At 38.3% G+C, this 14,355-nt stretch overlaps 1 protein-coding gene across 31 annotated transcripts in view; it reads left to right on the top strand.

Moving 5' to 3' along the window:
* LOC115349352 (hornerin-like) overlaps nt 1-14,355 on the top strand; it is a 64,568-nt gene that overhangs the window by 36,499 nt on the left and 13,714 nt on the right. For 22 of the 31 annotated variants that reach the window (XM_030033557.2, XM_030033537.2, XM_030033536.2 and 19 more), the window contains 21 exons: nt 2,192-2,233; nt 2,336-2,374; nt 2,772-2,813; nt 2,916-2,954; nt 3,274-3,315; nt 3,418-3,456; nt 3,854-3,895; nt 3,998-4,036; nt 4,356-4,397; nt 4,500-4,538; nt 4,936-4,977; nt 5,145-5,189; nt 5,669-5,710; nt 7,713-7,751; nt 9,377-9,415; nt 10,131-10,169; nt 10,443-10,481; nt 10,782-10,820; nt 11,086-11,124; nt 11,875-11,904; nt 13,353-13,394. In XM_030033557.2, coding sequence (XP_029889417.1) covers nt 2,192-2,233; nt 2,336-2,374; nt 2,772-2,813; nt 2,916-2,954; nt 3,274-3,315; nt 3,418-3,456; nt 3,854-3,895; nt 3,998-4,036; nt 4,356-4,397; nt 4,500-4,538; nt 4,936-4,977; nt 5,145-5,189; nt 5,669-5,710; nt 7,713-7,751; nt 9,377-9,415; nt 10,131-10,169; nt 10,443-10,481; nt 10,782-10,820; nt 11,086-11,124; nt 11,875-11,904; nt 13,353-13,394 — 840 coding nt within the window. The remainder of the gene's footprint in view (nt 1-2,191; nt 2,234-2,335; nt 2,375-2,771; nt 2,814-2,915; nt 2,955-3,273; nt 3,316-3,417; nt 3,457-3,853; nt 3,896-3,997; nt 4,037-4,355; nt 4,398-4,499; nt 4,539-4,935; nt 4,978-5,144; nt 5,190-5,668; nt 5,711-7,712; nt 7,752-9,376; nt 9,416-10,130; nt 10,170-10,442; nt 10,482-10,781; nt 10,821-11,085; nt 11,125-11,874; nt 11,905-13,352; nt 13,395-14,355) is intronic. The other 9 variants (XM_030033531.2, XM_030033540.2, XM_030033543.2 and 6 more) reach the window with 9 other exon arrangements.

The following is a 14,355-nucleotide window of genomic DNA, read 5'->3' as shown; positions in this document are numbered from 1 at the left end:
ATACAATGAAATGGAAGAATGAGTCCCACTTTAACTGCTTAATTACCATTTGGCCACTAACTTTCTGTAACTGTGCTTGGTAATCCAGATGCTCTGTCAGTTGACTGTTATGTGCTAATTGTTCATTGTTTTCAAAAACCAGAGTCAATATGCTCTGTAGTAACAATTTAATTGCAGCCAGCTTAGGTTCCTTGTCCTTCTCACTGGTGCAATAAAATATTGTAACTACAATGTCAAAATCTGATAAATATTAAAAAGATAATCTCTTAAATCAATATTTAAACTATTCTTTCCCATAAAGAGAATCATTGCAATTTCATGACCAGTGGCACTGGATAAACTTTTCTCTTAGGCAATACCTCCGTGCCAGGAAAAAGCCCAAGGAATGCAGTTACATAGGCATTATAGATTAGCTTTACCAGGCTTCTGGCTTCACGTGGCTTTGCCAGGTGAACTTGCATTTTAAAGTCACCTATATTCTACCTGAAAACTTATTTTTGAAGCTTCTATTGAAGCTGTATTTACATAAACACATTGGAATGGTGTAATTTTTGTAGTTTTCAATTTCAACAAGAATCATATTGTGAATTATTATTTCTATAAAAAAGCATGCTATTTAAAAAACCTAATTGTTTAAAGAAATTACTGCTTTCTGAACTTAACTATCATTAAATTTAACATGCAGTAATTTTGATCAGGTAAAATACCTCCTCTTTCATACAATTAAGGCAAAGCAGTAATCATGACCTACATGTTTTAAAATATAGACTAGTCTATTAAAATAACTAATATTGAAACTTCATCGAGGAAAAACTTTTTTATTTGTCGTGTGATTGTAATGCTATATAAGCAAATCCATTTACGAGGAAAAAGGTGGACATCTTTATGGAAGTTTTCATTCTAATAGGCCCTTTTTCTTTGCATGCTTAAACTGGTGCAAAAAGAGTTTAACAGCAACTTAGTTTTTAACAGCAAGCCACCACAGCTTGGCTGGGAGGAGAATGTATTTAGTTGCTATCAAACAATAATTTTCAACATGAAGAAAATAAAACATCTAAATTGGACACATTAGAAAACCAGTTTTCAGTGCAGATGTGTCCACTTTGATACACAAGAGACTTGTATTTCAGTTTGTGATAGTATCAGCTGATAGAATTAATTTATGATAAACTAGGTAGCAATAGTCTTGATCTTTGTCTTCACCCAACAATAAAGTTCAGCGATCTTTGCAAAGGAATAGACTGAATCAAAAACCAGACTTATTTTCAGTTACTGTCTACGTCGATCCTCTATATATGGCAGTAGCAGTGCCTAAGATTAGCATGTAAACACATTGGCCATGATAGGCAGGTTCGTTCTTCTGAATAAAAAAAGCGAGGTATAGGTAGATGTATATGTATAAATAAACCAGCAGGCATAAATCTTACGTAAAAGAGACAGTCATCTACTTCCTTGAAGATTCTTCAGCCCAGGAAGAAAATTCCTGCAAAAAGCTTTCTTCTTAATTTAAAAGCTATGAGTTACATGAAGGTCTTTTCAAACCTGGAAAAGATTATAAATTAAGAGTCAAAGCTATACATATTTAAACCATCTTGTTTCAAAGGAAACAATGGGTTTCCTTATGTGGATCCCCAAATTCCTCACACTGCAGTTATTCCACTTTTTATCTAAGCTTCATCTAAAGACAAGAGCTCAGTCTACAAATAGTCGCAGAGGAAGCAGTCTAACCATAGAATAATACTTTGTCTATTTTGTATATAAAGGGGATGTGACAGTAATAATGGATGTTATGTACTAGTAGATAGTCATCTTCTTTAAGTGGTGAGATTAAAAATCTGCTCTCCTAAACCCTATTTACACTTTGGAAGTTCAGTATTCTGGCAATTTTAAAAAATATACGATAAGAGTTATGATCATCTATAACAATACAGAGTCTGCCAGGTATGACACAGGATTCTGAGATTAGAAAGAGTAAAATGAAAAGTTACTATTTCTTTCAGTTCCTTTAACCTGAAGAGAAACATACCTGGTAAAAGTTTCCTTATCTGTGACAAAAATAACCAGTGTTCTCTTTTAATGATTGCAGTAATGTCCTTTTTAAAAGCTCTGTTTGGAAAGAATAGAAATTCAGAAATAGACTCACTTAAATGCCTCTTAGCAAGAAAATAGCTAGTGTGTGTTTTCATTTCAGGGAGCCCCAGGTTCTTCACACAGCACATATTCTGGTAACCAGGTAAACATTCAGATAAAATGCCCTATTCAGAAGCTCCACCTAAAAGCTTCCCTGAAAGAGCAGCCAAACATAAACCGGTAACCCATTCTGTCTTCCGCACAGGGAGGGCCTTCCTTCTATCCCGGAGGATCCTATGGACAGGTAGTTGTTCTTCCTCCCTTACCAGGATAACACAGACTCCCATCATCCTGTTTCCTTCACTCCTGATATTGTGGGTGCCATGACATGCTATAATTACAGACCTGATAGTTGTCTCTTGGAGTAGAAAACTTAAATTAACCCTAATGTAACCTAGTGGCGTGAAGCTTGACAGAGAACAGTACAGAACAGTATGGAACAGTACAGAATCTGCAGTTTCCTTGCAGAACTCAAATTTCAGCAGGCTAAGAAAATTACAGCCAGAAGACTTCTTCCAATAGTACCTAAAAGTTAGCTCAAAACTGGGAGAAAGGAAGGGTGTAAAGTGAGAACTGGATACACTGGTGTTTAAATACTCATCTGGTCTGCAGAAAACAGCTGGTCTGTGTTTTCCTTTCAGGATGGCCCAGGGTCTTCCCACAGCTCTTACTCCGGTAACCAGGTAAATACTCTGGTCACTGTGCCTGCACAGGAGCAGTCTAAAAGTCTTCCTTGAGAGAACATTTCAACTACAAAACAGTAAACTTTTATGTTTTCTGTACAGGGAGGGTCTTCCATCTATTCTGGTGGATCTTACGGACAGGTAAGTGTTCTTCCCCGTTTGTAAAGATAAGGTAGACTTCCATTATCTTCATTCCTATATTCCCCATATAGTGGCCGGTGTGAAATGTAACACCCAAGAACTGAATCAACCACTTGTAACTTTCAACATGAAGTCTGTCAGAGGAAAAGACTGAATTGTGTTCACAACTTCTATGGAATGATCTTTCATCCAGCTAAGAAGATTAGTGATAAAAAGTTCCTTGTTCTTTAAAAACTTTGGCCTAAAGTGAGAGTTGGATACCTTGCTGTTTACACCATCCTGCTAGCAAGAAAATAGCTAGTGTGTGTTTTCATTTCAGGGAGCCCCAGGTTCTTCACACAGCACATATTCTGGTAACCAGGTAAACATTCAGATAAAATGCCCTATTCAGAAGCTCCACCTAAAAGCTTCCCTGAAAGAGCAGCCAAACATAAACCGGTAACCCATTCTGTCTTCCGCACAGGGAGGGCCTTCCTTCTATCCCGGAGGATCCTATGGACAGGTAGTTGTTCTTCCTCCCTTACCAGGATAACACAGACTCCCATCATCCTGTTTCCTTCACTCCTGATATTGTGGGTGCCATGACATGCTATAATTACAGACCTGATAGTTGTCTCTTGGAGTAGAAAACTTAAATTAACCCTAATGTAACCTAGTGGCGTGAAGCTTGACAGAGAACAGTACAGAACAGTATGGAACAGTACAGAATCTGCAGTTTCCTTGCAGAACTCAAATTTCAGCAGGCTAAGAAAATTACAGCCAGAAGACTTCTTCCAATAGTACCTAAAAGTTAGCTCAAAACTGGGAGAAAGGAAGGGTGTAAAGTGAGAACTGGATACACTGGTGTTTAAATACTCATCTGGTCTGCAGAAAACAGCTGGTCTGTGTTTTCCTTTCAGGATGGCCCAGGGTCTTCCCACAGCTCTTACTCCGGTAACCAGGTAAATACTCTGGTCACTGTGCCTGCACAGGAGCAGTCTAAAAGTCTTCCTTGAGAGAACATTTCAACTACAAAACAGTAAACTTTTATGTTTTCTGTACAGGGAGGGTCTTCCATCTATTCTGGTGGATCTTACGGACAGGTAAGTGTTCTTCCCCGTTTGTAAAGATAAGGTAGACTTCCATTATCTTCATTCCTATATTCCCCATATAGTGGCCGGTGTGAAATGTAACACCCAAGAACTGAATCAACCACTTGTAACTTTCAACATGAAGTCTGTCAGAGGAAAAGACTGAATTGTGTTCACAACTTCTATGGAATGATCTTTCATCCAGCTAAGAAGATTAGTGATAAAAAGTTCCTTGTTCTTTAAAAACTTTGGCCTAAAGTGAGAGTTGGATACCTTGCTGTTTACACCATCCTGCTAGCAAGAAAATAGCTAGTGTGTGTTTTCATTTCAGGGAGCCCCAGGTTCTTCACACAGCACATATTCTGGTAACCAGGTAAACATTCAGATAAAATGCCCTATTCAGAAGCTCCACCTAAAAGCTTCCCTGAAAGAGCAGCCAAACATAAACCGGTAACCCATTCTGTCTTCCGCACAGGGAGGGCCTTCCTTCTATCCCGGAGGATCCTATGGACAGGTAGTTGTTCTTCCTCCCTTACCAGGATAACACAGACTCCCATCATCCTGTTTCCTTCACTCCTGATATTGTGGGTGCCATGACATGCTATAATTACAGACCTGATAGTTGTCTCTTGGAGTAGAAAACTTAAATTAACCCTAATGTAACCTAGTGGCGTGAAGCTTGACAGAGAACAGTACAGAACAGTATGGAACAGTACAGAATCTGCAGTTTCCTTGCAGAACTCAAATTTCAGCAGGCTAAGAAAATTACAGCCAGAAGACTTCTTCCAATAGTACCTAAAAGTTAGCTCAAAACTGGGAGAAAGGAAGGGTGTAAAGTGAGAACTGGATACACTGGTGTTTAAATACTCATCTGGTCTGCAGAAAACAGCTGGTCTGTGTTTTCCTTTCAGGATGGCCCAGGGTCTTCCCACAGCTCTTACTCCGGTAACCAGGTAAATACTCTGGTCACTGTGCCTGCACAGGAGCAGTCTAAAAGTCTTCCTTGAGAGAACATTTCAACTACAAAGCAGACTTCCATTATTTTCATTCCTATACTGCCCTTGAAAGAAGTAAATCTCTTTCCTGAGGGAACAATAAACTTTTTTTATTTTCTGTACAGGGAGGGTCTTCTGTCTATGACAGCAGCAGTGAATCCTATGGTCAGGTAAATATTCTTTTTTTTCTCTTTGTATAAATTTGCTGAGGACCAATACCCTGGCCCCTAAATACAGCTATATTCTGTATTAACTCTCACTTTATTTTAATGAAGGTGGTTTTTTTCTTTGCGGAGTGAATTTGCATATACTTTTAACTAAGGAGCCTGAAAGTTTATGGGGGAGTAAAAATGGGGTGCCTCCAACCATTAAAGCTTATTCTCCTCAACAATGCTAGCTTTGAATTATCTGCAAAATAAGATCTCTTCAAAAGTGGAAATAGAATTTGAGTTAAAAATATCTTAAATTAGTGTTTTACAGGGACATAATCATGAGTTGCTCAATAGCCATTCTGATAACTAAGTAAATATTCATATTTTTTTAAATCTTCCCAGAAGGGGATCCCTACAGTAAGTGTCCAAAAAAACCCCCAAAACAACCCCACACAAGTCTGTCTGCAATATGAAAATTATTCATGTTTTCTGAACAGGGTGGATCTTCCACATATAGTGGTACTGGATCTTACGGTCAGGTAAATATTATTTGTCTCATACATCAAAAGCTTAAACTTGCTGTGTTGGTTTTTATGTGGACTGGGTTCTATATTTCAGTTATTTTGAAGTGATGACCATGGAAATGCTGTTATACTTTTTGTTTCTCTTTAGTTTTATTTACCGCTTTACAACTCTAAATGTTTCCAAAATGGAGGGAAGGTGATGCACTATATACACTGTCCGGCTAACTGTGCCACTGTGACTATTCAATACTTTAACTACTTTATTGTTCATGCATTAGCTCATTCAAAAGGAAAATATTTTGTGCATTTACTTTACATACCTTACTTATGCAGAAGCTGTTGAAAGTCTAGGGGAATGCACATACTATATTTGAAGTCTGTATTTATTGATGTGAATCTCATTGTGGGATGTGATGGGTTGACCCTGGCTGGTTGCCAGGTGCCCACCAAAGCCGTTCTATCGCTCCCCCTCCTCAGCTGGACAGCGGAGAGAAAATATAACAAAGAGCTTGTGGGTCGAGATAAGGACAGGAGAGATCACTCACCAATTACCGTCACGGGCAAAACAGACTCAACTTGGGGAAAATTAACTCACTTTATTACAAATCAACCAGAGCAGGGTAATGAGAAATAAAAGCAAATCTCAGAACACCTTCCCTCCACCCCTCCCTTCTTCCCGGGCACAACTTCACTCCCTGATTCTCTACCAACCCCCGCCAGCGGCACAGGGGGACGGGGAATGGGGTTTACGGTCAGTTCATCACACATTGTTTTCTGCCGCTTCATCCTCCTCAGGGGGAGGACTCATCACACTCTTCCCCTGCTCCAGCGTGGGGTCCCTCCCACGGGAGACAGTCCTCCACGAACTTCTCCAACATGGGCCCTTCCCACGGGCTGCAGTTCTTCACGAACTGCTCCAGCATGGGTCCTTTCCACAGCGTGCAGTCCTTCAGGAGCACACTGCTCCAGCGTGGGTCCCCCACGGGGTCACAAGTCCTGCTAGAAAACCTGCTCCGTGGGCTCCTCTCTCCACAGATCCGCAGGTCCTGCCAGGAGCCTGCTCCAGCGCGGGGTTCCCACGGGGTCACAGCCTCCTTCGGGAACCCACCTGCTCCGGCGTGGGGTCCTCCACGGGCTGCAGGTGGATATCTGCTCCACCGTGGACCTCCATGGACTGCAGGGGGACAGCCTGCCTCACCATGGTCTTCACCACGGGCTGCAGGGGAATCTCTGCTCCGGCGCCTGGAGCATCTCCTCCCCCTCCTTCTTCACTGACCTTGGTGTCCGCAGGGTTGTTTCTCTTACATGTTCTCACTCCTCTCTCCGGCTGCCGTTTTTTCTGCCTGTCCCAACTTTTTTTCCTTCTTAAAAATGTTATCACAGAGGCGTTACCACTATCGCTGATTGGCTCGGCCTTGGCCGGCGGCGGGTCCGTCTTAGAGCCGGCTGGTATTGGCTCTCTCTCGAACACAGGGGAAGCTTCCAGCAGCTTCTTACAGAAGCCACCCCTGTAACCCCCCTGCTACCAAAACCTTGCCACACAAAGCCAATACATGGGATCATTCTGTATGGACCATCTTATGTTTTGTTTAGCAACACATTTTAGCCATCCGAAGTCATACAGAATTATTTATTAAAAATAGTAAGACATATAATCCAGATTGCTATTTCATAGAAAATTGTGTCATGTTGCTACTTCTAGTGCAGGATCTAGAAAGAAAGCATAGGTAATGGGATTTCTGAATGTAAAGAATGGTTAATTTTGCAAATCAACTTTATCTAAAATTTTTCCTTATAAAAATGCATGTTTACAAGGACAGAGTTTTTTTAACCTCTTGTGCTTAAGTAACAGGTAAAATTACATATTTTTTCTTTTCTTGCACATTCCCTGGTTTAGGCAAAATTGGAGATTCTAAGTGGCTGGTTATTTTTATTCTTCTATTTTACATGATCTTACTTGTGGAGAATATAAGAGTCCTTTTTATATGAAAATAAATGTTTTCCCATTATTTTACAGGATTCACCTTCCATAGGAGGCAGTGAAACTGATGACAGTGTAAGCATTTCTTCTCAAGTATATCAATATCAGAATTTACTGTCTTTTAAAGTATCTAGGTGCTTACTAGGACCTTTACCTTATCTCATCATCTTATCTTCAAGAGCTCCTTCACAGTAGATTATCTGTGCCCACAGTAGTCATCTGTGTTGTTTAGTAATTCTCTGCAGTAACTTCTCTGAAATGATATTTTTCCTGTAGATAAAATAAAATGTAGATTTAAGTTATGCCACATTATTGTCCTATGGTATGATAAGGACTTGGCAAATTAAAATTGCAGTTATACAACAGTTCTGACTTGTAACAATCATACATTTTTTTTAATCTGTTATTAGAAGTAGCATTTACAAAGGAAGCTCTTTTCCTTTATTTCACAATTTCCATTGAAACTCAATATTAGTATATGCTCATGGTATGCAAAACAACCAGATACTTCTTACTTCCAGCAATTTAATTTGGCTACTTTTTAACAGAATTAATTTAATCCAATAACACTAATGTAACTACAAGAACAAGACTATCAATATGTCACTTCAGCTATTCTTGTTCCTAAGGGTTATTTTTTGTGATTTATTTCCTTAAGAGTATATTCCATATATGTTTACTATTCTGGACTCTCATAACAATTCCCATAAATTAAGACTTTCAAACTTAATTGCTCTTAAAGTACAGATTTATTTTAAAATTCAACTTTTCCTTGGTTCTTTGAGAAAAAACATTGTATTTGACCCTTAATCATTATCTGATTTTATTCTTTTTCTACAAGTTACCCTAGCAATACTGTACAGACTAGTTCCCTCTGTTTCCATCTCCAATTCACACTACTCTTCGTTTGTGTTTTTCCAATGCCAGACATAAAATATTCAAGTTCCTTCATCTATATATTGCATAGGAATGGTCTGTTTTCATGTAGTGTGGTGAGAACTGCTTGCTTTTCTGTTTAAAAATATGCCTTTTCTCCTGACTAGAGTATATTTCCTATTAGTTCTGGTGAAGCTGTTTATAAAACTTCCAAAGTTTAATGTCTCATTTTCTCAGAGTCTTGAGTAATTGATTGTACTTTAACTGGATTTCTAAGTCTGTTCTCCAGTGTCCTGGTTAGTAGGAAATAGTTGTCCACAAATTTTTATAAATTCAGCTGTGCATTTCAGCCACAAGCATAGTGTGTCATTAGTTTCCATGCAGTTTCTGTATCAAAATCTTCTTGTGGATATTCAGCAAAGCTAAAATATGATACTACAGAGGGCCCCAAGGCCCTCTGAAAGAAGCTAAAGGTATGAAAGAAACTAAGGTGTAACAACATTGGTGTCTACCACTGAAGTATTACAAGAACCAAAACAGCTTTTGAAGTTCTGATGTTTTCCCCAATAGCATTCTAAGAGGAAATAACATAGATTGAGATGTGATCTCATTCCTTTATTATGCTATACCAGGATTCAGCTTTCCAAATAAAGAAACGCCATTCACCGGAAATGAGCGGAGAAAGAACTTGAAAGAATGCTGCTTATTCTACAGCCTACATCTTTAACCTTCCCAACAAGCAGCAGTTTTCTTTGCTTTCCACTATTGCTTAGAAAAAAATAGAAATATTTTCCATGCAATAACTAGATTCTAATATTTTTTAGGATTCCACCTCACCATCTGGCAGCCAACAGAGTGAACGGGTAAGCACTCCTTCCTTACATGTTGCCAGGGTGTCTGCCCCAGAACTTGACAACTGCTAGCCAGCTAAATTACATCCTGTGTGGAAGCTGCTGTGGCAGCTTCCAGTGTGGGATAGAAAGTCCTCATGCACAGAGGGAATGAGGACATGGCTAAAGTGTTAAAGTACTACTAGAAATCCAAGCTGATGCTGAGGTGTGCTCTTGAATCTCAAACTCGCATTACAAACACGGTACCACAATTTACTACTTCAAGTTCCTGTGCTTTTTCACTCATTGACTAACTGCAAAAGGCTTCAATAGCATGATTTGTCCCGCATTTATACTAAGGGAAACCCTTTGCTTTGTTGTGCTGTATGACTGATATATGAAGGCTTCCATTTTCCTGTCATTTTTACATGGCACCCATTTTATTTATTCTAATGAGAATTAAATGACACAGACTGAGAAATTATTTTGTTGGAGATATAAGAACTCTTTAATCATTGTATTCAAAAGAATATCTTGCACCAAAAGAGCAATTATCAACAGGCTTAAAGGGGCATGTGCTGTTTTATACAGACAGACCTTTTTGTTGTTGTTCTTGAACAATCTGTGAGAGAAAATTAAGGAATGTGGAGAAGCAAGAAGGAGTGTTCAGATTCCATCCTGATCTTTCCAGTCTACAAAAGAAAGGAAGTTTTTGGTTTTTTCATGTAATTTCAATACATTTTTCCAGGATTTTTATTCCCCAGGAGGCAGCCAGTCAGGTGGACATGTAAGCATCTATTTTATTTATTATTTGCAGTTCCCTTCCAAAATGGCTGTTCTATTTAAAAGTTATCCTGACAAGTAAATTATACGCAACTGTTTATCTCTTAGAATTTCTCATGACATCTGGCATCACGTCTTGTGAAATCAAACAGCAAACTGTTTTTAAAAAAAAAAAAACAAACTAAAAATTAAAAATGTGTGTATGACTATTCAACAACATAGTCTTGTTTTCCAGAAGCCACTTCAAACAAAAATAAATTTGGTCTACTTTTTGCAGGGGTCATCTTCTCAAGGTGGTGGCTACTCCAGTGGACAGGTAAATACTAACTCTTTGTGGTTTTGACCTGAAGTATCTGTCATACAAAAGCTAGAGTCCTCATATTGTATTACAGCAATATTTTATCTGGGAGCAGGATTCATTTGGTACTCAAACACCTTTTCCTTATATATTTCTATGTAAAAGTCCAAGTGTAAGCAGAGTGGTCAAAATACAATTCATGTCTTAACCAATGTTCTAACACCAGGAAACAAATGAAAGTAATAAATATTTGGGATTAATTTATATTTTTTAAATATAAATTTTAAATATAAATTAAGTGATTTTTATTTTTTTCAGGACTCATCCTCATCTGGAAGCAGCCAGTATGGTGGGCAGGTAGGAAATTTTTCTTCAGTGTTGTTTGGGTTTTTTTTCCCAATGTACATATTTCAAGAAAATATTACCAGATTGGTAATACCTAAGTTTCCAGACTACTGTGGGATTCTTTTAATCCTCATTAATATTTCTATAGATAAAATTGGGTCCTTAATCAGACAGATCTTTTCAAATATAGTTTAGAGAGTACAAGACAATACATTGTAATCAAGTATACATGTCAAACTTAAAGAAAATCTTTTAAATGAAAATGTAACATTTACAGGGTTCAAATTCTTCAGGAGGCAGCCAGTCTGGTGGACAGGTATGCTTTTCTTTCTCCACACCATTCAGTTGTGCTGGTGTCAGGCACTCACAATTTACTTTGCAAATCTTTCCTTCACAAGAACTGTTTTCCTTCACCACTCTCCTTTTTGCCCAAAGTCTCAGCAACACATTATTTTCTTCTTCCATGTCATTCAGACATCCCGCAGCCCAGAGTAGCCAGTAGTAACTGTCTGAATGACAGTTGTATTTGAGCTTGTATACCTGCTTTGGTGCTAAACATTTTTCTTCTTACACATTTCATGCAGATTGACTGTGGAAACTGAGACACTGAATGGTGAATCCCTGGCCACTTCTCAGTTAGTTTTATCAGAGTAGAAATCACCTGTTTTCTGTAACATCTGTAGCATGAAAGAGTACTGCATGTATTCCAGGTGCTTTGGTCTCTCTAGGAAAAAAAAAAATTGCTTTCTGTAGTACTATTCAGAATTTTTTACTCACCCTTTTGGTGAGTAAGGTTTTTAAGGTAAAGATTGTAGATAACAAATTTGAAGATAACAAAATTAGAAGGTTTTTGCCCCATCAGAGCAATAAGTGCAGGAATAGTTGCATAGGATGAAGAGATCAAAAAAAATAGACTAATTTGTAGAAGTTGGGCACTTGAGCAGTTATGAATGTAACTTTATGGCTTGCATACCTCGGATGGTAGAATTAGTAAATTGAGTTGTAACTGGAGTCCCTTTCATTCCTGTGTTCTTCATATCTTAAATATTTTCTGCATTCTTTACAGGGTGGTTGTGATTGTTCTGGGGGAAGTTCTGTAAGTGTTACTTGTTTATTATACATTTTCTTTTACTAAATTATTTAACTGGAAAATTATCTGTGGTCCTATTTATTTCTGACTTATTTATTTGAATGTACTCTTAATTTTATATTCATTGTTCCTTTGGTGACTTACATATTACTGACATGGTAGGAGTTATTTCTCATTATGCCAAGATGAAGAATTCAGAATCATAGACTCATTTAGGTTGGAAAAGACCTTAAAGATCATAAAGTCCAACCATAGACCTAACACTGCCAAGTCCACCACTAAACCATGTCCCTAAGTACCACATCTACACGTCTTTTAAATACCTCCAGGGATGGTGACTCCACCACTTCCCTGGGCAGCCTGTTCCCATGCTTGACAACCCTCTTGGTGAAGAAATATTTCCTAATATCCAACGTAAACCTCCCCTGGTGCAACTTGAGGCCGTCTCCTCTTGTCCTATCGCTTGTTACTTGGGAGAAGAGACTGACACCTGCCTCGCTACAACCCCCCTTCAGGTAGTTGTAGAGAGCGATAAGGTCTCCCCTCAGCCTCCTTTTCTCCAGGCTAAACAACCCCCATTCCCTCAGCTGCTCCTCATGAGACTTGTGCTCTAGACCCTTCACCAGCTTTGCTGTCCTTCTTTGGACATGCTCCAGCACCTCAATGTCTTTCTTGTAGTGAGGGGCCCAAAACTGAACACAGTATTTGAGGTGTGGCCTCACCAGTGCCGAGTACAGTGGGACAATCACTTCCCTAGTCCTGCTCGCCACACTATTTCTCATACAGGCCAGGAACCCCCAAAGTTGGCAGCAAGGTGTATTCTCCGAGCAGTGACTTTCCATTACCAACCATGCAGTATTTACAGAGATGAGTATCTCTTCTTTAAAAAAAAAAATAAAAAAAAAAATGCATTAAATAGCAGAATTAATTGACAAAAGATCTATCATGAAGGGAAGCTAAAATAATATCAAGTCTACAAAATTGCCAACTATAAAATGTTGTCTGAGAAATCAGTGTGTACCAAATTAAAAAAAAAAAAACAAAACAAAACTGAACTGAGCCACTTCTCATTTGTGCTTTTAAATCCATATGAAATTATTTAAAGACTGCAATATAGGGTAATATGTGCTTTCCAAAGCAAATCATATGTAGTCAATCAACATGTAGTATGTAAAGGACATTCCTGCACCTTGGGTAGCGTTCTTATTTTCTAGGCAATGAGTCATGGGTAGATACAAAATAATATTTCGTGGTTTACAGTCTACCAGGCTGAAAAAGACTATCTGCTATCTTGGCAAATTAAGAAAAGTAAGCGAAGTATAAGTGTAATTTAATTTCAGACTGTGATATTCTTCCTTTAAAATACCATAAAACAGGCATTTTAAGGTTTTGTTTCATTTTTAGTTTATGATCAAAGACAAAGGCTAATTCTTTTTTTTTTTCCCTCCTTACAGGGTGGATCCCCTACCTTAGTCAGAAGTGATTCCTCTGCAAATGTAAGAAATGTTCATCAGCTTTTAAGTGTGCCCTGTGTTTGTTTTGTCAATAAAATGGCTAGAAAGGTTAAAAAGAGTCAGTACCTAATAGAAGTCATACACTTGTGAAAATAACCTACCTTAGTCACAATTAAAAATACACACAGGACATTCATGCAGCACTCATAGTTTCTCTTTCCATTTGAAATAGTATTCATTCAATGAGAAGTCTTTGAATGAACAATGTTGTTTGGCACGAACGCAGGTACATAACACTATAAATATTTACTTCGGGAGGAATTTCCATTGGCTTCCTTGGAATTATGTCAAAATATCCCCTAAGGACCTGGCTGTATGTGTTTATATTCCTCTTAGATCATATACTGCAAGAAAAGTTAGTATTCATAGATCAGTAATTTAATGATGCTAAGCCTCTCATATGGATAAGAACTCTCTTTTCGCACGAGACACCTGTTTATAGCATTCCCAAGACCACTTCTGTTCATCATGTGTTAGAAAGTCATGCCGTGTATGTCACTGGAGCTCTGTATGTGCTGCACTAAAGGAAGAAAAAACATTTGGGTCTTTTTGTATCTAGCACAGAACTCTGTGGCATTGTTACCAGACTGGTAACTGGTATAAAGCTGGCTTGGACACAGCTACATAAATGTACCATAGAAAAATTAATATTACATGACAAATAGCACTGGTCTTGTGCTCCCTTGTAGGAAGGAGAAATGTGTATATATCTACAGTCAGGAAAATATTCTTACCCACCCGTGCTCTACACTCTTCATATTATTGATGTTGGGATTTGTTTCCTTTTGAAACTTCCAGTTGGACTGATTTTTTTGGTTTTTACTACTTGGCCGTCTTTGACAGCAGTTCAGAATCAGGGATTGTGTATAAAGATGGAGAGAACATAGTGGTTGTGTCTATGTCGAGAAGTACTGCAAACTGCTAGGATTGTTTCAGTATACAG

Source organism: Aquila chrysaetos, chromosome 12 (genome assembly GCF_900496995.4).
Source record: "Aquila chrysaetos chrysaetos chromosome 12, bAquChr1.4, whole genome shotgun sequence".
Classification (NCBI taxonomy): Eukaryota; Metazoa; Chordata; class Aves; order Accipitriformes; family Accipitridae; genus Aquila; species Aquila chrysaetos.
Note: the sequence above shows the minus strand (reverse complement) of the source record. Positions and strands in the feature narration are given on the sequence as shown.